This window comes from Panthera uncia, chromosome F2 (assembly GCF_023721935.1).
Source record: "Panthera uncia isolate 11264 chromosome F2, Puncia_PCG_1.0, whole genome shotgun sequence".
NCBI classification, from domain to species: Eukaryota; Metazoa; Chordata; class Mammalia; order Carnivora; family Felidae; genus Panthera; species Panthera uncia.
Genome location: NC_064812.1, coordinates 10325555 through 10349084, shown reverse-complemented (window position 1 = coordinate 10349084; position 23530 = coordinate 10325555). Strand labels below are relative to the sequence as shown.

The 23530-nt window shown below is 41.2% G+C and overlaps 1 protein-coding gene across 1 annotated transcript in view; it reads right to left on the bottom strand.

Moving 5' to 3' along the window:
- Positions 1–1253: 1253 nt before the first annotated feature.
- The window catches only part of LOC125924938 (peptidyl-prolyl cis-trans isomerase A-like), a 41140-nt gene continuing 18863 nt past the window's right edge, over positions 1254–23530 (bottom strand). The window contains 2 exon segments of the mRNA XM_049633748.1: positions 1254–1618; positions 1621–1866. Of these exon segments, the coding sequence (XP_049489705.1) occupies positions 1338–1618; positions 1621–1866 (527 nt within the window). The 3' untranslated portion in view covers positions 1254–1337.

The following is a 23530-nucleotide window of genomic DNA, read 5'->3' as shown; positions in this document are numbered from 1 at the left end:
GTTATAAAGACTTCCCAGCAGAGCGACGAGCAAGTGGAATTTTGCAGGTGGGGCCCGAATCAGGCAATTCAGCATTCCCTTACAATTTGCTATCTCTTTGCTATTAAGCAAGTTATGTTGCCCCTTTGAGTCTTGGCTCTCTCATCTATAAAATATAGTAATTTCAGCCCCACACGTTTGTAGGGCGCATGGAATTACATGACACTTGTACAATTCCCAGCACACTCCTTGGCCCAAGGCACATGTTCCCAGGTATTCGTGTTGTCTCCACAAGGACAAATAGAGTAAAGAGAGCTTGCACCAAGAAATTAGTTTTCCCTGGAAAGATGTGATTTGGTCGGATACATCCTTCACTTTAGGCCATGGGCTGCTTTGAGAGTAGTTTTCACAGGTGACTTCCAGAAATTCAAACTCGGAATAACTTCATTATGGGCCCATGCTACTGCCCTAAGGCCTGAAATAAAAACATCTAACGTCTTCTTTATCTGATGCTCACAAACCCTTTAAAGGGTAGACAGAGCCCAGATGTTCAGCAACTTTTATTGCTTACGCTGCCGTTTATACCACTCTGATGAGACTATTACAATCCAAACTTCCCCGTGCTTACCCCAGGAAAACAGAAGGTAATTATCATTTCTGTGAGTGTTCCGAGGGCTTTGAAACATTTTTCATCACCAAAGTATAAAAGGGAGGTAATTTTCATTTTATTTGTTTAGTTCTTGATTGTTTCTTCCTCTCTTTTGGCGGGGGGGAGGGGGGAATCACAAAAGAGAGTGTTGCATATCGAATTTGGCTTGGTATTAAAACACAGCTCTGTCCTCAGCTTGTTTTCAAAGTCCACCATGGAATTGTTTCCTGGACTGGGTGCTACAGTGGCCGGGTCTTAACTAAGGTTAAAGTAAATATTGGCTAATGAGATCTGGTTTCGTTGTTTAGTTTTTGTTTTTTAGCCATAAACCCAACTCTGCAATCCAGCTAGACTTGGAGAGGAGCAAGGAAAACACGGAACCCATAGGACTGCAGTGAGGCACAAAGATGACAAGATATTCCTAGCAGATGGGGGGTGAAGGGGTGCTCCCCCGCGCTACAGAAGGAATGATCTGGTAGTTAAGATAAAACACAAGTCAAACTTATTAGATTTGTCCACAGTCAGCAATGGTGATCTTCTTTTTTTTTTTTAATTTTTTTTTAATGTTTATTTATTTTTGAGACAGAGAGAGACAGAGCATGAATGGGGGAGGGCCAGAGAGAGGGAGACTCAGAATCCGAAATGGGCTCCAGGCTCTGAGCTGTCAGCACAGAGCCCGACGCGGGGCTTGAACTCACGGGCCGCGAGATCATGACCTGAGCCGAAGTCGGCCGCCCAACCGACTGAGCCACCCAGGCGCCCCAGCAATGGTGATCTTCTTACTGGTCTTGCCATTCCTGGATCCAGGGCACTCCATGGCTGTCACAATATTCATGCCCTCTGTCACCTGGCCAAAGACCACCTGCTTGCCATCCAACCGGTCCGTCTTGGCAGTGCAGATGACAAACTGGGAACCATTTGTGTGAGACCCAGCGTTTACCATGGACAAGGTGCCAGGACCCCTATGCTTCAGGATGAAATTCTCATCTCAGATTTCTCCCCAGAGGTGGGTTTACCACCAGTGCCATTATGACGTGTGAAGTTACCACTTGAGTATGTGAATCCTGGAATAATCCTGTGAAAGCAAGAAACTTTATAACCAGATTCTTTCTCCCCAGTGCTCAGAGCATGAATTTTTCTCTGCTGTCTTTGGAACTCTGCAAACAGCTCAAAGGAGACGTGGCTCAAGGGCTTGCCGTCCTCGGCGATGTCGAAGAACAGGGTGGGGTTGATCACGGCTGGGCAGCATGTGGATGGCTCTGGGGCAGCAGGGTGTGCAAGGCCAAGGTCTGGTTTTTTAAACTCTTGCTTCTGAGCAGAAGAAAATGCAAAGACTAAAATAAAGCAATCTGGAAAAGTCCAATGTGGATTCCAAATCTCCCACTCTGTCCATATCCCCAAGCTGCTGTTCTTGGAGGGGAGTCTGAGCAATGTTGGAGCTGCTTTAAGTGCAAAATACTGTGCTCTCAGCTTTGGCATGGACCCGATCTTCAATCTTTCCTTGGTGAGAATGAACTGCCTACATCTGGAGCACCTGCTTGTGTGTTAAAGTGAAGAACCGTGGTCCAACTCCAGGTAAGCTCTGCATCAGTGGCCCTGGGGATGTAGCCTAGGAATCCATTTTTTTTTTCTCCTTAAATAAGTTCCTCAAGGTATTCTTATTCATCCTGAAGTGCACAGATCGGTTAGATGTGTGTGCACACATCTGCCAGTTTCCCAACAACTGGATAGAAACTAGTTTGGTTCGGTTAGGAAAAGAACCCCCCTCCCCACCCCACCAATCACCAAAATTAAAAAAGAAAGATGTTTTGTAAAAAGCCTGCTCATCTCAAAACCTCCCTCGTCTCCTGCTTTTCATCTGTGTGGTGTTCTCTCTCGTGATTACAAAGCGTTCCAAATGGTTGCAGTCATTTTGAGCATGTTCCCTGAGATCATATCTCTTCCAAGCTCCGGGGAGAAGAGGAGGTCAGAAATAAGTTCCTGAGGTGGGAGCTCGCCTTGCAAGGACGCGGCTCTCTGTAACTCTGGCCTTGGCCTCCTTTCCTTTAAGCAACTCCTTCCCAGCTTGTTTGACTCTTTACCCACAACCCTTCAATGCTCCCAGCTGGAATTAGTCACTACGCCCTCTCCTAGCCAGTGAAGCTCCTTATCTAGTTTGCTTCACTTATTCCCGTCTCCCTTGCAATGAGTTAAATCAAAGGAAAAGTCATTTGCGTCGTGCTCTCTGAAGCATTTGCACATACGTGACCTCAGCACTCTTCACAATATACTCTAGTTGGGCATTGGGATGCTTGCTCCTTGGTTTACGAAAAGATGCCATGGCTTCAAAGATTAAGTGACTTTCCCAAGATTAGGAAACTAGTTAGAGGTAGAAACAGAACATCTTCTTATAACATTGTTGTGTGTGTGTGTGTGTGTGTGTGTGTGTGTGGAAATTATGGAGTCTTCTGCCTATTTCGTTAAACCACAAAATTGTTTAAATTAAGCAGCTATATGTACCAGAAGCATATTAGATACTTTGGAATATAAGAATATCAGCAGAGTATCTTCCATTAAGAAATTTACAGTCTTATTAGATCGTAAATCATAAAAAAAAACAACTTTCACCCTGGCTATGGTCTGAATGTTTATGAGCCCCCTCCCCACCTTAAATTCATAAGTTGAAATGCTAACGCCCAATGTGGTGGTATTATGAGGTGGAAACTTCAGGAAATGATGAAATCATGAGGGCAGGGGCCTCACGAACAAGATTAGTTCCCGTATAAAAGAGTCCCCAGAGAGCTCCCTTTCCCCTTCTGCCACACAAGGGCACAATGAGAAGTCTCCAATCAGAAAAGAGCCTTCACCCAACCACGCTGGCACTGATCTTGGACTTCAACCTCCATGATATTGTTTATAAGGCATATGGTGTATGGTATTTTGTTATAGTGGCCCAAACAGACTAAGACGACCCTGTAGTATAGGTATTTATCCTTTTCCCCCTCAAATTAAAAAAAAAAAGTTTACTTATTTATTTTGAGAGAGACAAAAACAGCACAAGCTGGGGAGGGGTAGGGAGAGAGGGAGACTCCCAAGCAGATTCCACGGTGCCAGCCCAGAGCCTGATGCGGGGCTCACACCCATGAAACCGTGAGGTCATGACCTGAGCCCAAACCAATAGTTGGATGCTTAACTGACTGAGCCACCCAGGTGCTTCCCTTCCCTCAAATTTTTTAAGCATCCGTATATTTGACACCACACCAAGAGCACGTAATTGAAAAACAAAATAACAGTACAGCACAACAAAGTAACTGCCACTAAGAATCTAAATGCAGAGGAAGAGAGATCGACCCACTAGATGAGCCACAGGGTGTGTTACATTGTGGCTAAGACCTTGTTCTTTGGACACATACTTCTTGGATATGTTTCTTGTCTTTACCACTTAATACCTCTGTGATCTTGGGTGAGAACTTCTATGTGTTACTCCTTGATGACTAAATAAGTATGTAAAGAACTTAAAACAGATCCCTGGAACAAAGTGCTCAATAGATGTCCGTAACAAGAGCAACAACGATAAAAAATAATGCAATGTTACAATTATTACTTAACTTTAAGTCTCTGGCCACATTTGGGAAGATATTAGCCGTTATCTCTTTAAAATATTTTTCTTCCTCGTATTTTTTCTCTTTTCCATCTGGAGCTTAGCCTTTTTGATCTTAACAGTCCTAAGGCTCCTTTTCTTTTTCAATCACTTTCCTTCTCTGTTGTTCAAACTCGATAATTTTTATTCATTTTACTGATGGTAGCATGAAGTTTACTGACTTTTTCTCTATCATCTCTAATTTGCTACTGAGCCCATTCAGTGAAAAGTATTATTTTTCAGCTGATCCTTTGTTATAACTTCTATTTATCTAATTACATGTTGTTTCTTTTATTTCAAAAGTGGTTACCCTTACTTTGTGGAGCATGGTTAAATTAACAGCTCGGAAGTCTTCTGTCTATAAGAATTCCAACATCTCCATCACCTCAGGGTTAATATCTACAGTTGACTTTTTTTTCCTTGCAAGATATTATAGTTTCTTCATTCTTCATGTTTATAATTTTGGATTGTATCTTGGACATTTTGAATATTGCAAGGGCCTAAATCTCATTTAAATCCTATAGGGAATATTTTTTATTTGTTTCAGCAAGGAATTGCCCTAGTTCAAGGTCACAAATTCCTACTGTCCTTTTCTCTGGGCTGCGGTTCCAAATGTAGGCTTAATTTTCAAAGCCTTTGAAGGACCACTTAGATTTGTCCCACGTGTGTATCATGGAGTGGCCAGTCTGGGAGCTGGGTGAGGATTTACCCCGTTGTTCAATTCTCAAAGTCTTTTGTATGCAGTTTAAGACCAAGCTCCATGAATGCACAGCTCGAAGGCGAGCCCAAGAGTTTAAGGGCTCATACCTTTTATGGCACCCCTTTATTTCCCTTTGGTTATTTTCCAGACACATTCTGGCTCCCCAAATCCATCCCATTCATTGATCCAGTCCACCCCAGTCCCACCTTTGTTTTCTGTCTAGGAAAGGACACTGTAGGTTCCCAGCTTTGCCATGTTCTTTCTCATACTGAGACATCAGGGGCCAAAGAACCAGGGTATATGGAATGGTAAGAAGGAACACCTCCCACCCCCTTAGTGCAATGGTTTCCTGGTCAGTAAGGCTTCCTCTGCCAGTCCCCCCACTACTAATGTCATGGGATTGCCTGGAGACTGGGTTGGGAGAGAAGGAAAAACAAAACCAAAACAAAACCAAGGGACTCTACTCTTCTCTCTGACCCATAGGAACCCTCTTTCCTATCTATTCCTTGGACCAGAAAGAGAAGGTTATCATTATTATCATTTTTAATCTTTGTACACGTCGAATTGTACCCTCACCCTCAATTCATATGTTGACATCCTAACACTTGCACGTCAGAACACGACTTTATTTGGAAATGGGATCATTGCAGATGTAAGTAGCTCAGCCACACTGGACTAGGACGATCCCCTAATCCAGTATGGCTGATGCCCTTATAAACAGGGAAGCTTGGATGTCAGTACATATAAAGGGAAGCTGATGGAAGGAGACAGCCATCTGCAAGCTAAAGAGAGGCTTGAAGTAAATCCTTCCCTCACGACCCTCAGGAGGAACTGGCAGTGCTTACACCTTGATTTTGAACTTCTATCCTCCGGAACTGTGAGATAATACATTTCTGTCTTTTTTTTTTAAGGCACCCAGGGTGTGGTACTGTGCTCTGATAGTTCTAGCAAACTAATACAGAGCTCACATCTGGTGCACACTTACGGGTTTCAGACTGTCTTTGAAACCAGGCTCAGAAATACTGGAGGAGGAAAAAGAGGAAAGTCATCACTGGTTTGGTGTTATTTCGAGTTCTGCTTTCCTTCCCCAATCTGCCTGCTACCGCTTTTATTTTATTTTTATAAATATTCTTCAGATCGCTACTCCATGCATTCTGTCCGGGGTTGTTCACTGCATGGAGCGGGAGGGACAGGACCGAGTGTGCTTACTCAGCCTTGGCCAGAACCGAAACTAACAGTTTTGGGTTTGCTGCTTCCCTCTCCTTGTTTTGATTTTACAGGGTTGATTTGAGGAAAAGGATCTTATGTTATTCCGTCACCTTGCCAAGATGTTGAAACAAGGAGCTCTCAATCTTCTTTCCTTCTAAGACCGATTTCCTCCAGGCTCAGTTTAGAGACGTTGACATCTTTTTGGTTGCAATTTAAATTTCTGAGTTCACTCTGTTCATTATTTTTCAGGGCTGAGGGCGTTTTGGACTCCGTGGCAAAAAAAAAAAAAAAAAAAAAAAAAAGTGAATTATTTCTCTTCACCTTTAATGATGAAGAAATGGGTACCCAGTGGCAAGGCATTCTTAGGAAACCTATTTCTGATTCATCTGAGTTTTATCCAATTCGATTCCATAGACCTTTATTGTTCTTTCTTTTTCTTCTCCCCCCCCCCCTTTTTAACTTTACAAACAACACTAAAAGGATGAGTTAGACAGGATTATTTTCCTCAAGGAATTTAGGCAAACTGCCCGTCAGAACCCTGATATACTCAATTTATAGAATAGGAATAATTATACCCACCATACAGATGTTGTGTGCAGATTTTGAAATATATGAAAGAAAAAAACATCTTGGAAACATAGTGTTATGCCAATGAAGGGTTATGATATTTTATTTGTCCTAAATGTGCCCTCTTTCTAGCTTTAAAGGAGCCTGAGGATAGGATGTTGGGTTTAGCTGAATAAAACTATGTTTCCTTTCTCCACACTGCTTCAGATTTTGTTTCCACCTCTTCTCAACTTAATGTTTCAAGGCAGAGCACTCCCCATACTTTGAGTCTGGAATGGTACAACAGTCTCTGCTGGCCTTTGCCCTTTGGGGGAGCATCCCAGCCATCATTAAGTCTTTTTGAAAGAACAAATACCAGCCATTATACACAATCTTCCACCAACAGCATGTTATAGTCCACGAACAGACTCCCTGGATCTTATAAAACAGGAGACTATGTCATATTCAGACTTAAGAGAAAAAGGTGAGGTATGAAAGTGCATAACCCCTTAGGCTGACATATAACTTGCCTTGGCTCTTGAAGCTACCCTCAGTCTCTAGTATCTTTATTCTCCCCATTTCTCAACCTGTCAAAATAGGACGCATTTATTCGACAAGTAATTTCTGAGCCATATTGTTTTGATTTGGCAGTGAAGAGAGTAGGGAAGCTTCATGTTTTCAAGGGGCTGGCATGCTGATGGGAGAGAGTGGAAAGAAGAAGGAAGGGAGGGAGGGAGGGAGGGAAGAAGTAGGGAGAGAGAGAGAGAGGGAGAGAAAGAGAGAGAAAGATATCAGATAATGATAAATGTTGGGAAGGGAATTGTAACGGAGAATAATGAACAGTGAAGTGTCAGGACAAGACTCTTGGAGACCCATGAAAGTCTAGACCAGGAGCACTCCAGGCAAAGGAAATAGCTATTTCAAAGGCCCTAAGGTACTCTTGACACATCGGAGGAATAGACAGTGGGTTAGGATGGTGATGACTTGGGGCACGTGGGCCACTATGAGGTCATAGGGATGGTCACCAACCAGATACAGACTTTGCAAGTCAATGCAAGGAGGAGTTTGGATTGTAGTCCAAGTGTGATGGAGGCATTAGTGGTTTTTTAAGCTGGGAGTAACAAGTTCTGATTTACTCTTTAAAATTTTCACCCTGTCAGTTATGGGCTTCTCCTTGAGGACCACTTTGAAATGTCTCTTCTGTCAAACATTCTTCCCTCAAATAACCGGGCAAAATCAGTTCCTCCTTCATCTTGGGCTTGAGTGCAGATCACCATCACATATAGTCATTTGGAGCTTGGTGACGAGTCCAGCTTAATTGAACCTGAGTATTTCTCTTCTGTAAATAGAAGGATGGTACCTAAAAGAAAATAAGTACACAGAAAAGGCTGTGGCACTTAGTAGGCTCTTGGTAATTTCTGGTGCACTACAAGCCATTAGCACTTTGAACCTAAAACTTAGCATTTATTTTAAGTTCTAGTTGGTTATTTGTATGTCTGGTTCATCCCAATGACTGACTTTCTTTAAGAAAGATATTTCTTACATTGGTACCCCCTTCATCCAGTAGAGTTATAGGAACGTCAAGAAATCACAAATTGCGGTGTGTTCACCAAAGTCCGTTTCTTTCTCATCCTGTATAAACAGCTAAACAAGATTTCCCAACCCTCCAGTTAAGTATGACCACGTGACTGAGTTCTAGCCAACTGGATGTACTTGGAAGTGATATAGACGATTGGCAATCCTCGCCCTTAAAAGCTTCCCGGGGGTGATTCTTCCAGTCCTTTTTCTTGTTTGCTGGCAGAGTGAAGAATTATGAGGCACTGGGGGAGGCTGGGTAGAAAGAAGCCAGGGACCCTGAACCACTGTAAATCCTACCTGCTGGAGGGAAAAAAGAAATCTTACTTTGATAAGCTATGAAGACACCAGAGCTTCTCTTACACTCTGCCGGTGTTACCCTAACTAGGGCGATGTACCATCACGTGTGTAGAACTTGTGTTTGCCTTCACATATTTTGTCTCCTTTACTCTTTTCTATCATGGAGGATGCAAGGCAAGGCAGTCTAATTTTTCCCATTTTATACAGGAACTCTGTGGGGAAGGTTGTGATTTCCCCCGATGGTTAAGGCGAGAACCAAGCCTTGACCTCTTTATTCTGCTTTAGGAGAAACAAATGCACAAATCTCATAGGTGAGGAGGAATGGATTAGAAAGGAGTAAACCAAGGTTATGAGAGACCAGTAAGGAGGCACTCATAGTTAGGGGTGGCAAGAGATGAGATTCTGGGAAGTGAAAGGGAAGGAGGGGAGGGGTGGAGTGAGAAGTAGATGGAAGTCCCAGGGCCCTTCGTGGTGCACCTTGCTTGGCTGTCACCTCCCTTCCTTATTAAAGCCCCCATTTTATCATGTTGGGAAACTAACCAGCTTCTTCCAAATTAATAAAGCACATCAGAATTCGAGGCGAATGGGATTCTATGGGAGCAAGAGTTGTGGTTAAGGAAAAATGGGTGATGCGAGAGACCCTTGGAAGGTATAGGAGAAATACAGTCGTTGTTGTTATTTTCAAGAGTGTTAAGTCATGCCACCCAGAGCAAAATTTTATTCACTTGGGTTATCTTTTCACCTATTTCAAGACTCAACATGTGAAGGGAATACATGCTTTGGGGTCTTCCACACTTGACTTTCGGCCTTCAGATGGCAACTGGCTGCGACATGACTTTCAAGTTCTTGTTTCTAGCCCAGGCTTCCTCCTAGGGCTCACATTCACCTATTTGTTTGCCGAAAACCGAGTCTTGTGAAACGGCTCCCTCTCTCAATTTAATCTATCACCAGTCCCTGTGGAATGTGCCTCTTAAACATCTCTTGAAATGACTTCTCACTTTAATTTTAAAATGGGTTCTAGCTCACGCTCCTTGCTGAAGTTATTTCCAATTTTTCACTAAAAATATCTATGAAAATGCATTTTAAAAAGATAAAATGTGTCAACAGCATCAAATTTTAAAGCCACTAAAAATTATGGGAATCCAAATCACTTTAAACAGATTACCAGAGATTAATATAATAGAAAAACATTTTTTAACAAGTGCCTCTGTCGTCCACAGAACCAAATCAAATTTACCATTCATTCTGGAAAAAAATCATAGAAAATTCTTTAGTTTCTGGTCTCTGTGTCCCTGAAATAAAAAGTCTAAACCAACAAAAAAGGAGCTCTGTCTTATGTGGAATATTCTGTCAAAAGCAGTCACCATGAAGCTTCTATTCCCAGTGTTTCTATTTTGTTCTTCTTTGTCTACAGTTAGCTCTCTCTAGTACATGTGGAACATGTCATACTTGTACGTAATAACTGGATCTTGGGTAAATTATGGACTCCAGGAGGGCAGAGGTTATGTCTGTTGTGTTCTTCATGGTGTTTTCAATACCTCAAGAGAGCCTAGGAGACAGTAATGTGCTCCACATTGCTTTGTTCTTACACTACACCCATCCCCATGCAAACAAACAAACAAATACTAAAAAACAACTATGGCTGAAAAACAAAAAGACAATTGTCCATAATACACAGTATTTGGATATGCAGTATTTGGAAGGCGAAACGCTTCATGGAAAGACTCATGAATGGGAACAGAAAAAGAGATCTGTCAGCAGGTTATTTTGTGATTTTTGCCCCCACGGTAGTCCATCGGTTCAAAGGACAATGAACCACATAGTGAACATAGGAAAAACTGAAATCTCTGTTGAGCAGACCTACTGGTGGTTTTTGAGTTGCAATATCTCCATTCCTTCTTTGAGAATGGCATTTAACTGTCACCCAAGTGAACAGTGCCTGGAAGCCAGGGCTGGCAAACGCTTAGTGTATAGATACATAGTACGGCAACACAGTATAGACAAAGCTCATCGCACTTGAAAGTGAATAAAGTGGAAAGTAAACATGAAATCTACTGTAGAACTGGTGAAAAAAAAATCCTGAACACCCAGGAGATCTTTGCACCTACCAATATATATATCTATATTTTACAACAATTAGAGGAAAGTGTTGGGGAACTAAATGCTTTGAAAGAATGCAGGAAGTGATGACGTCTGTAAAACTGGAGCAGGAAGGCTTAAGCAGACAGCTAGTTGACATGCAAAGACAGCAGGCTGGGAAGACAAGAGAGCTAAGAGAGACCGGGAAGGGCTGAAAGACAGCAACAATTCACCAGCAGAGCTAAAACCCCTATTGGAGGTAGGAAAGGGGCTAAAGTGAGAATGGTACACAAAATGTGCCCGGCAAACTTGAGCAGTTCTACCAAAATGCAAGGGAAAGATGATTATTATTAAAGAAAAAAGTAAATAAAAGCTACGGAGGGGAAAATGTACGGACAATACTATGTGGCTCTCTAACATTACTTTTAATAGTACGCCTTTCAGATTTTAACCTCATAGTTCTATAAAAGTTGATTTTGTTAATATGGTTTTGTTAATATGATGCAAATTAATTTAGTGTAGGGACATATCTTAAAATAACTTATATGAGTTAAAGGAACATTTCAACATGAGTATCAATAACATATAGAACGTTGCGGAAGTGTACATAGTTAATAAAACTTAGTAACTGTTAATAAAAATTAAAGAAAACCTAACATCAAAGCCTGCCTTTACAGAAACACTTGCAGAAAACCCAAGAAATCACAAATTCAGTAGAGTTTGAACGTGACCATTAAAACAATTCTACAACCTTGAGTCGAATGACTTGAATAGGTATTTATGATGAATTTACAGATGTGCACATTGGTAAAAAAAAAATAATTGACTCTTTTTGAATACAATTTTACTCTGATCCAGAAAAAGTACTCAATGGGAGTGCTTTTGTTTAATTATTTACTGTACAAAAGTTTGTGGAGAACCTACTATTTGGTGACAATGTTCTGCGTTCTGGGGACTGTGCTGGTGAACAAAACAGCCTTTACCCTGTCACTGCTGTCTTTAGTCCAATGTGGCATGCCAGTAATCAATCGGACAATCACAAACAGCTGTAAAGGTTGTGATGGAGGTATAAGGGCCCGTTGGGCCTGAGGAGAGGAGCCTCGTCCAGTCCTGGGATCCCAAGGAATTATGGGGCTATGCTACAACAGGTCATCACCAACATGAAGGCCAAGGGGAGAGAGGTCCTGGTGAGTTGGAAAAACCGGGAGTTTCTTGTGCTCAGCTTTTAGAATTAAGGAATGAAACTGAGAAGAATCACAGAGAGGAGGAAGCTTGTAGAGACAGACCATTTGAAGACGTTGGGTAGAATCCTAGGAATATCTTGGTTCTTTAGACATAGTGTTCTGACAAACTCTTGAGTGTATTTGTACTTGGATCTTTGTGCTTTTTTGTGTTTTGTACTTTAAAGGACAGGTGTTCTTGTAACCCCCTTCTATGTGTCGGGTACTTTACACTTATGATGTCACTGAATTTCTCTACGAATTTCACGAGGTAGACACGATCAGCTTTATTTTCGTAAGACGGAAATTGTGGCACAGAGAAGTAGCTCAAGCTGCTTACATTCAAGCCGGAAGTGGCAACAGGGGAAATAAAATATAACTCTCCACATCTACCAGCCTGGATGGTGAGGATGAGGAGGAAGATGTTGATGATGGAGATGAAAAGAGGACCACCATCATCACCGTAAGAGCAACAAATACTCGCTGAGTGCCAGGCACTAGTGTTAGAAGGTTGCATTAATTTATTTTCACAATAGTCCTAGCATTGTCTTTGTTTCGTAGATGAGGATGTAGAAGTTTAGGGAGTTTTGGCAAATTCTGGGCATGAGTAAGAATCGTCAAACTGTGCTTGTTCCTTTGAGCACAACCTCCAGTGGTACTCAGGTTCTCTGTGTGGGCTGCCCTCCCTTCCCCATCCCCTTGTTGTCTGATTAACCTTCACACCTATCTTTCTTTCTTTCTTTCTTTCTTTCTTTCTCCATCCATCCATCCATCCATCCTACATCTATTTTTGAATGCATCTCAGGCATTGCCTGTGCCAGGGTTTTCCTTCAACCTTCTCATTCCCAGCCTCCATCTGATTAGACACCAGTACTCTGGGTTCCATTTGCAACCTGGGCATATCTTCCTGCTTTCCACCCTTGGTTTTATCTTTGTCTACGTTTCTACCTCTCCCAGTCTTCAGAGAACCCACTGAAGAGGAAGATGCGTCCTGTTTGGCTGTGCGTATCGACTACTTTTGTACACTCTTTTCACACTCTTTGACACATCCTGGGTTCTCCAAGCTCTAACAATTCACTGAGAGGGGAGCCGAGTGACTGGAAACGATGCGTGATTAAAGGAGGGCTGAAGACTGCGTCAAACTTAGAAAAGTTCGCTTCTGGTAGAGGTGCCTTCTGAGTCCAAATTAACCTGTGCTCCTCTGTAGAGACACTGTTTTGTGTTGTTCTTTCCCCCCCCCAGGGGGTTGAAGGACATTTTTCTTATGTATAGCTGGACATTAAAAAGACATACCAAGACAAATTGTGTTATGGGATTGGTATTATTTCACTAACATTGCCTGGTATGTAGTTTTCATTTGCAAGCTTCATATTTTTCTCTGAGCTGGGGAAGTTCTTTATCATTATTGTTATTTTCTCATTAAAGTTATAAACTTTCTTCTGCCTTTTGTGTAATCTGTGTCCTATGTTGGCTTCAATTGGCCACAATTGAATTTGGCCGCAATTTGTGACTTGTTCTCTCTTTTAGTCCCAACGAATGTGTACTGATCCCACTGTCCTTTTACTATGATAAATGTGCCTTTCACCTCCTGTAGTCTTTCCTGAAATGAAATTATTTTCTTTTCATGACTGCAAGCTCTCTTTCTATTTTTAATTTATTTTTCATTTTAAAAAATGTTTTATTTATTTTTGAGAGAGGAAGAGAGAGAGCGAGTGGGGGAGGGGCAGAGAGAGGGGGAGACGCAGAATCTGAAGCAGGCTCTGAGCTGTCAGCACAGAGCCTGACATAGGGCTCGAACTCACAGACCACGAGATTATGACCTGAGCCAAAGATGAACGCTTAACCAACTGAGACAACCAGGTGCCCCTAAGATCTCTTCTTAAAGATTCAAAGTCCTCTTGACTCTTGAAAAAAATTAATTTAAGCATGTGAAAGGTTCCTCTTTTTTCTCCTAGTTATCCATTTTCAGAATCTTTTGGACTGTGGTATTTTTCCTCAAGTCCCTGATTTTTCTTCATCTCCCACTCTGCCACTTGGGGCTGTCATATTTTCCATGAAGGGAATGATACAGAACTTCTCTCAGGATTGTGTGGGTCCCTGTTCGTAATTCCTAAGCATCTTGTTCTTTGAGATGTGGCAAATTATTGGCCATGTTGACACTGTCTTTAATCCAATCTAGTTTTTTCTTTATCTTGCAGCAAGTGCTCAATATTTTTGGCATGTGGACGTTACTATTTGTGAAATTCTACTGAAAATAAAGGTTTTTTTACTTTAAGTTTTACTGGTCATTGTACCATAATTCTGGAAGACTCCTGTATCCTGTTTACATAGAAGAATTTTGTGTTAATTTTAAAAGTGAATTTAAAAATGCCAGCCAACTTATTTATACTTTTCTTTATTCTTACAATTTCATAAAGCACGTATGTCGTTCATATAATCAGGAAAAATTTAATTTAAAAGTTACAGTATTCATTTACATTATTGACAAGGTCTCTGTTTTCATGTAATCTCCTGAGACACGTAAAGAGATGATCAGTACACAGGTAACACTGCGTGAGTCTAAGATGTATAATATATCATTTTGATACATTTATGTGCTGCAAAATGATCACCACAATTATATCTCAGTAAAGCCGAAAGACTAGTAGAAATCATATACTTGCGTTACCAGGGACATGGCGAGAGGTACAGAGAAAACCCACTTCTGCTGAACGCACCCTTTCTCTAGAAACTGGTGACTGTGCCCCTGTTATTTGTTCTTCCGGTGGTCCATGTTGGTTGCTTTATTTAATCGCAATTCTTTTTTTATAAAACCAGGAGTCCGTTCATGACAGCAAGGATGTCAGACATTTAAAAATATTTCCTGAGCTGGCTTCGGAGTCACCACGATCCCTTGTCCCTGTCCTGTTGCCTTGGAGCAGACGCACGTGTTCCATCTCTCTTTTCCCTCCAGACAGATTACATTCCATGATGCCTCTTGGTCCTTAGGCAAATAGCTCCCTCCCAGGGCTCCTTTAGTCCTCGAGCTGTCTTCAAGCATGTCTGAATATGCAAGTCTTTAGAGGAGCCTGCCATTTTCCATGTATGCCCTTCATCCACTAAATTCATTGAGACTCAAATAAGCTCAGTGTTGAGGCAGTCTTAGATATATGAGCCTTTTATAAAAAGGAAAAATCAACACTGAAAACTTTGGGATTATATACAGCTTGGATTTATCTGTGAAAGGTTAATCTCTATACTATCATTATTAGCAATAATTCTAATGCTGATCCCAACATCAGTTTTCAGATATTGAATATCTATTGCCCTTTGTTAGGAGATTTACCTACAGTATCACATTTAATATTTACTGCATTTTCATGAATTAGTACTAATGACCCTTACGTAACAAAAGAGGGATCTGAATAATTGGAGAGGTCAAGTGGCTTGCCACAGGTAACATAAAAACGAATGAATGGGGAAATTAATTCAGGGGATGAGAAATTCTCCATTCCAGATACCAGAATGAGGAGATGTCCAGAACTCGACTCAGAGAACAGGAACACTGGAGAGACTGGTCGATAAGGCCAAGTCTACAATCAAAGGTGCTGCCTTGGTTAGCATAGCTCAGGAAATGGTCACCAGATGGGCCAACAGAAGTTCCTACCCTTGGATGCATCTCCTCTCTCCTTGGCCCATAAAACAGCCCAATGAAGAACTTAGCAGTCTAGATGGCCTGCTCACCTCTCAAAGGTCCGTAGAGTCAGTTTATACTCACTAATTGTCTTTACTGGCTCTTCATTTCTGATCCAGAGGAAGCTGCCTTCCTTCATTTCACCAGGACAGATTTAGTTCTGAAGATTCTCACATCTCTTGGCTTCAACAGTGAAGGAAACACTTTCTGGAATGTTTTAATTTTCCTTTCACGGCGGAAACCAGACCAAGCGGAATAAAGTGAAAACAGGCCCAGCAAAGCAAACTTTTCTCATCCTCTCGGGAGAACGGGGCTGACTCAAAACATTTCTAGTTGTAATCTGAATTGAGAATTCTTTTAGTTAGGTGAAATGGAGATGAACGAGTCCACCTCTCTGGGGCAAGCGTAAGGGGAAGACTAAATCCAGGGATAGAAATCTTATGGTACCAACCTTGTTCAACATAAAGGAAAGCCTTACAGCAGCCAGAACTGCCCAGAGACAGAATGATCTATGGCAGGAAAGGGTCCATACATCAAAAAAGACAGGTTTCTAGTCACGATCTAACAATGTCCGGATAAGCATTTGGCAGGTATGTTGGAGACGGGGTTCCAACATCATGTGGGAGATTGGATTACAGTTTCTAAGTTCCTGTATCAGTTAGTAGTTGCTATGTAACAAACCATCTCAAAACTCAATGGCTTAAAACAGTAAGTCTGTATTATTTTTCACATTGTCTAGAGGACAGCTGAATCGTTCCTTCAGTCTTGGTTGGGCTCCCTCATGTGTCTGCAGTCAGCTGATCTGGGTGCAAGTGGCTTTGCCAACCTGGGCTGAAAACTATCATATGTTTGGGAGTGATTGGCTTTAGTCTGGTCGATGATGGTCCTGGCTAAGACAAACGTGTGCCTTCGATGAGGTCTTTAATACTCTAGCAGGCTAGCTAGGATTTGTTTATATAGTAGTAGGAGGGATCCAGTAGACCAAGAAACTCATGGCCTCTTGGGCCCTATTCTTAAAATTGGAATCTTCACTGCATCTCATCGAACAAAATAAGACACAAAGCCAGTCAAGAGTGAAGGGGTAGGGAAATGACTCTGCATCTTCAATAGGAGGAATTGCAAACTCTTACTGCAAGGGATGTGGATAACTGAAGAGTGAAAAATGCTGAAAAATTACACTGTTTGTAATCAACCACACTCCTCCTTCCATCCCACGGAGCCTGTGATTCCAGTAGGCTTGCAGGCCTACCTTATTCACTTACAAACACATATTGTGACTTTCATTTATCTTTTCTTCTATTAATATATACATAATCTGTTTTGTATCGAAAGGACTTATGGCTCCTAATTGTGATAGCCCATAGAGATCAGCTTTGGCTTCTTGAATAATTTATAAACAATGCTAGAATGTTGTCTGTCTTATGTTTCTAGAATTCTTAATGCAATGGCCAAAATAACAGTATCCACCACCACGGCCGTCATCACCATAACAACAACAACCCAATAACATCAGGATTTTCGACAGTATCCTGAGAGCTTATAAACACATGATTACATTGGGGTGCCTGGGTGGTTCAGTCAGTTGAATGTCTGACTCTCGATTTCGGTTCAGGTCATGATCTCACCGTTCATTGGATTGAGCCCCGCATTGGGCTCTGTGCTGACAGTGAAGGGCTTGCCTGGGATTCTCTGTCACCCTCTCTCTGTCCCTCTCCTGCTCCCTCTCTGTCTCTCTCTCTCAAAATGAATAAATAAACCTAAAAAAAAATAAACGCATTATTATATGTGACCTGCGCAACTAACTTTGGAGGCAGGCAGGGCATCTATTTAACAGGAAGGAAAGTGGGCTTCAAAAGCTTAAAGAACTGGCCCAGAGTCACCTGTTCATTGTTCCCCAAGATTGACGTCTTGGACTTTTTCACATTTCTTGGTCTTTTTTTTTTTTTTTTTCTGGGAAGATGTTACTGTTAAGCAGGGACACTTCCTGCCTCACAGGAAGTGAGGACATTTTTAAGTATTAAGAAATCAAGTCTTTCTTTACATTCTCAAGTTCATGTCCGTGTCCATGATAAGTAATCTACTCCTGAGGGTAGGAGACTGAGGTTGTTACAAATGGGACCATAGTATTAGTTTTCTGTTCTGCTTTCCTTGCCTTAAGTATTCTATTTAATGCATTTCAATAATACCTAATCTTCAGTGAGTATCTACTCTGAGCCTCACACAATTAACTCTAGGCCATCTAAGTAACATCAAACATTGTAACAGCTCCATGAAATGGGTGTTGGAATATTGTGAAAAATAAGGCTGAGAGACATCGAAGAACTTACAAGCTAACATGGTTTCTTAGGGCTGAACCCAGAATTTGGGCCTAAGTTTGACTCCAAATCTACTGCATACAAACCTTTCTTATTGTCTAAATTCCTGAAATAGCTAATAAAATCGTGCCTCCTGATGGTATTTTGATATCCTGCCATATTTATAACTTCATTAGTTCCTTAAAAGTTTGACAATAGCTAATAGCCAGTGTAAGAATCCCTCTTCCTCTAGTTAGTGATCCTGGAGAGCAGAATGGACAATTGACTTGCTCAAAGTGACAAAGATTTTGGTGCTGCAGATGGGCCTGAAAATCAGGTCTGTCTTGAATTTTGAGATGGTTTTTCCTTCGGATATCTTTCAAGGTTGTCTGATAGTAAGACTTCTGCCTTCTTTCTATCTGTTCATTTAAAGTTTTTAGACCCAATTGATTTTTTAAAAAAATTTTTAACATTTATTCATTATTGAAAGAGAGAGACAGAGCATGAGCAGGGTGGGGGGGGGGGGGGGCGACGCAGAGATAGAGGGAGACACAGAATCCAAAGCAGGCTCCAGGCTCCAAGCTGTTAGCACAGAGCCCGACGCAGGGCTCGAACTCACAAACTTTGAGATCATAACCTGAGCCGAAGTCAGACACCCAACCGACTGAGCCACCCAGGCGCCCCTACTCCCAATTGACTTTTAAATCAATTTTTTAATTAGAAAAATTGGGGGGGGGGCAAAAAACCCCCACCATTGTGTTGTACTTTCTAGTTTGATGATATATATCTCTTCTTTATACTTGACTGCAGGTGAGATCTTTCTTATAGGTCCGGAGGGCATTTTCAGTGGAATAATATGTGTGTTTCTCCATCCTTCTGGAAGACCAGAAAGAGTATTTAAAGCCTGTGCCTCTGGGAAACATTGTCAGGAGGAATGGAAGAATGGGAAATGTTAATTAATGAATTTGTGTTATATATTCACCCTTCTCCTCAGTCTTATTGATTGATGTAACATAAAGCCCAATACGGACGGTAAATAGAAGCAAAGTATCAATTGTCATGAATCTGGGCAAGTATATGATAACTATGACATTATATCAGAGAATTTCTCCAACTATAAATCAAGATCTTGTACACATTGGCATGTCTGGAGACGGGTGCGGACACAGGACCTACAGAACCTTCTCAATCCATATGTCAAAGTAGGTACATGGATGAGGGCTCTACAGCTACTGCCTCGTTCCATTCACAGGTAGAAAAATGAAGGTATCTAGGAAGATGCTCAAAATTCCCTTTATCACAATGGTCCTCAAACTTTAGCACCTGTAGGGTTCTTGGTACTCAGATTGCTGGTCCTACCCCAGAATGTCTCATTCGAGAGATCCGGGATGGAGCTAAAAATTTGCCTTATTTTTTATTTTTTTAAACTTTCTAACCAGTGCCCAGGTGATGTTGGTACCGCTGATGCAGATAACTGCATGCTGGGAACTGTTGCTCTAGAAGGAAGGTCAGCCATGGCACTGGGAATAAGATAACAATGGCAATGGCTGATATTTATGAAGTCCTTGCCACGTGCCCAGTGCTGTTCTACAGCTTTATATGAAATACTTAATTTTGACTTCCCAGCAGTCCAGGAATAGAGAGCCTAGCTTTATCTCCAGTTTGCAGATGAATTTAAATTTATGTGCCCAAGGTCATACACTGATAGGTGTAGGAGCTGGGAATTGAACCCAAAGACAGTGACTCACACACCAGAGGCTGAGACGCAGTGCCTATCCTCTTTGAGCTTCAAATGCCCCTGTCTGTAAAATGAAACTCCGAATTCTTAGGTGAGCTCACAGGAATTGCTAATGCATTGACTCAAATGTTTAATATCACTGATTTTCACACACGTTCCGAAAGGTACCTGAAGACCCACTGTTACTTATAAAGTTGTAGGACTCACTGGTTATAACAATCATTGTGGCTTTTTGGGAATCTTGATCCAGAATGTGAACCAGAGTTCTGATGCAGAAATAGAAGAACCTTGCTATTTGATGGGTGGTGGATGAATGATTATTACTATTTTTTGGCTCTCTACTAAGAGCATGCGATCTAATATAAACTTCCCCACAGCTCTGTGAGATTGGATGTTCCTTTTGCCCTCACTTTTCAAATGAGTAAATTGAGGTTTTGAGAAGCTAAATAACTAGTCAAGAGCAGTTAATCTGTGGTCGAGTCAGAAATGCACCAGGCTGGACCCCAAGCTTGATTTTGTAAGCAACACTCTCTGAGTTAGTTTCTCTCAACTGGCATACGTCAAAGTCAAATAAAATGTCTCCTTTTCCATTTCTTCCCCCCACTGAAAATGTTCTTATATTTTTGTACTTTCTACCCTTTGTGTCTACTGGGGCTGTGTGTGGCAAATCCAGGGAGGAATTGTTTTATTCTTTAATAATCAGGGAACTTCTTAACTGATTTGTCATTCTGAACACTGTAATCAAGTCTGCAATAAGGTCACATTTTTATCCAGTTCATATATCTACCTACAAGGCCTCAAGGGTTTCTCCAACCTCAGGTTTTATTAAGAGTGACTAAGACTTTGCCATCCACGGTCTGGGATGAAGGCTTAATATATCTTCCTAGTTGGTTCCTATCGGCAACTATACATGCCCCCTATGCTAAGGTTTCATTGGATGATGTGATGTAAATATAAGAGTTACTTGTCCTTAAGGAATTAGCAGAGGATTGATCTCTCAAGATAGTCACTTTGACATCTTCCAGGCACACGGTGTCGGTTCTTTGTGTTTCAATATCACTCTGCCCTTGCTGGTCTATTCTGGAAAATCATTTCTTCAGGAGATGCGTGGCCTTGTCTCCACTTGCCCTCTTGGACGATGCTCAGCTTTAATTGGCTCTGTGACTGGAGTGTCACTTCTTCCAATAACTCAAGGGAATGCCTGACTCTGGCTTGCGCTTTGATGCAGACTGGCTGGGTTTGAGGACTCAGAGGGGCAGGACCAGCCAAGAGGGTCTGTCGGGCTTTTGGGGGTTCCCACTCCTTGAGCTGTGTCCCTGATGCTGTTCCTAGGCAGCGAGCCAGAATAACCACAGGACTTAACTTGTTGGTTTCTTTCTCCAAGAGTTTACTATCCTGAGCTGCTATTGTCCAGTATATAGCTATTACTGCTTCAGATAGTTTGCTCAGTTTTTCTGCCATTGGAGGTGATGAGTCCATCTGATGCCTGTTATTCCATTATAGCTATAAGCAGAAGTTTACCCCGAATCAAGGACGTTGCAATTTTTAAAAAAAAATCAAACTGCTAGTTAGGGCTAAAGCGTTCACCAATCTTAAAGAAAGCAGGGGACTGATTACTATTTAACTTAAATGAAGGGAATTTGATTCCTTTGATGATTCAGAAAACGCTGCAGTGTTTTTCCTCAATGTTGCCTGATGAACGTTAATTATCATCGTATTGTAGCTATGAGGAAAACTGGCTAGGAATATTGTGTTTATGATAGTGTTGGGTAAGAAATGGAACTTCATATAGTCTAGCTGGTGCCCATCATTGATAAGAAATTAGTGCATTTGTGTTCTTATTATTATACCCTTAATCCAATTATACACTTGGCACTCAAAAGAATAAAACCACAGGAACGTTAGGATCTGCTGGCTCAATCTTAGGATTGATCTTAGGCAATCTTAGGATCTGCTGGCTCAATTTCTACAGGAATATCATCTATAGAAAAAGAGAAAATCCAGGAGGAAATGAATTTTTGTTCATTCCTGAACAAAATGAATTTTGTTCATTCCAATTTTTGTTTGTACCAGCTCCACACTACACATCCTTCTATGTATAATTTCTTTGCGGAAGACTAGGACCAGTTCAAAATACAGAAACGTGCTCAGGCAGAACTACATAGTAATAGGTGAAAGGTATACATTTTAATCCGTAATAATTACGTAGATCTTTGCAACATATGGAAATAGAATGAAATAATGAATTATTATTTGGTTACCATAACAAACACAAAAGGTATCAATTATTATTGACATTGGTGACACTCATTCTTAATTATATTTCTATGGGAAGAAAATTCCATGATTGTCACACTCAACCAACTTTGTTTTTAAATTGACAATCTGATTCTAAAATCCACATGGAAATGCAAAGGACGTAGGGAAGCCAAAATATCTCTGAAAAGAAAAACCAAGTTGGAGGACACACTCTACCTGGTTTCAGGGGGAACTACAATCATCAAGAGAATGTGGTTCTAACATCAAGACAGATGAATACATCCATAGAAGGAAGTAGAATGTCTAGAAAGGACCCCCCCTCCCCCACGCGACTGATTTTCAACAAAGATGCAAACACAATGCAATGGAGAAAGGATAGTCTTCTTCATGAATGGTACTCAAACAAGTAGATACCCACATGCAAGAATATGAACTTTGACCTATATTTTGTACCATTTATGAAAGATAACTCAGTATACATCACAGACCCCAATGTGAAACCGAACACTATGAACTTGCTAGAGGAAAACACAAGAGAAAATCTGTTATTTTGGAAAACTGTGGCAGATAAGTTTTTAAAATTGGTCTTTATAAAATTAAAAACTTCTATTTTTACCACTCATTAGCCAGAACTCGGTCACATGGCTACACAAAATTGCAGGAGATGTTAGGAAATAGAGTTTCAATTCGGGGATGTAATGTGCCGGATAAAAATGCTATCACAATCTAAGAAGAAATGAATGGATAGAGGCAAAACTGTCAGACTTGGTCAGAAATACTAAATACGAATCAAGAGTCAGGAAGATAAAGGTATGACGTTTTTTCTGTTTGAATTCTCAAACGCTCTGGTTGAAATATTAACATTCTTTCTGTTATTTAAAAATTCATTGTATATCTATGGGCGCCTGGGTGGCTCAGTCGGTTGAGCGTCCGACTTCAGCTCAGGTCACGATCTCGCAATCTCGCAAGTCCGTGAGTTCGAGCCCCGCGCCAGGCTCTGGGCTGATGGCTCAGAGCCTAGAGCCTGCTTCCGATTCTGTGTCTCCCTCTCTCTCTGCTCCTCCCCCATTCATGCTCTGTCTCTCTCTCTATCTCAAAAATAAATAAACGTTAAAAAAAAATTCATTGTATATCTAGCTTAAAGTTTAAAAAACAAAAAAAACCCTTATGTTAATAACCACCATGACAGCATTGGCTTCTTTTGTCATGTAACTTGAATACTGATCATCTTTACTTTTGAACTTTGAGTGCCATTCCTGCCTAAATAGCTTTGTACAGAAACTGGCACAGAGTTTTTGCTCAGTAGACTTTTTTTTTCTAATAAAAGCATGAGCAAATCTGACTGCTAAGAGTAAAGCATTGGTTCAAAGAGAATGTTTTAGGCATCTAGTCCGTGGCAGGCATTGCCTGATACATATTACCTACGGAAGCTCATTTAACCACACACAGCAACTCTTTAAGGTAGGTGCTATGGTCCCATTTTATAGATGAGAAAAGTGAGTTTGAGAGGGCTTTGCTTACTTGTCCAAGTTTGCCATGCTAATAAAAAGTGGTGGCCAGATATTACTGAAAGAACATTGACCCTGAAGAACCTAAGTACTAAGTAGGTGAACTTGGACAAGTCTTTTTTTTTAATCTCAACTTTATTTTCCTTGTCTGTAACATGAAAGGTAAGGATGTGCCGTGTATT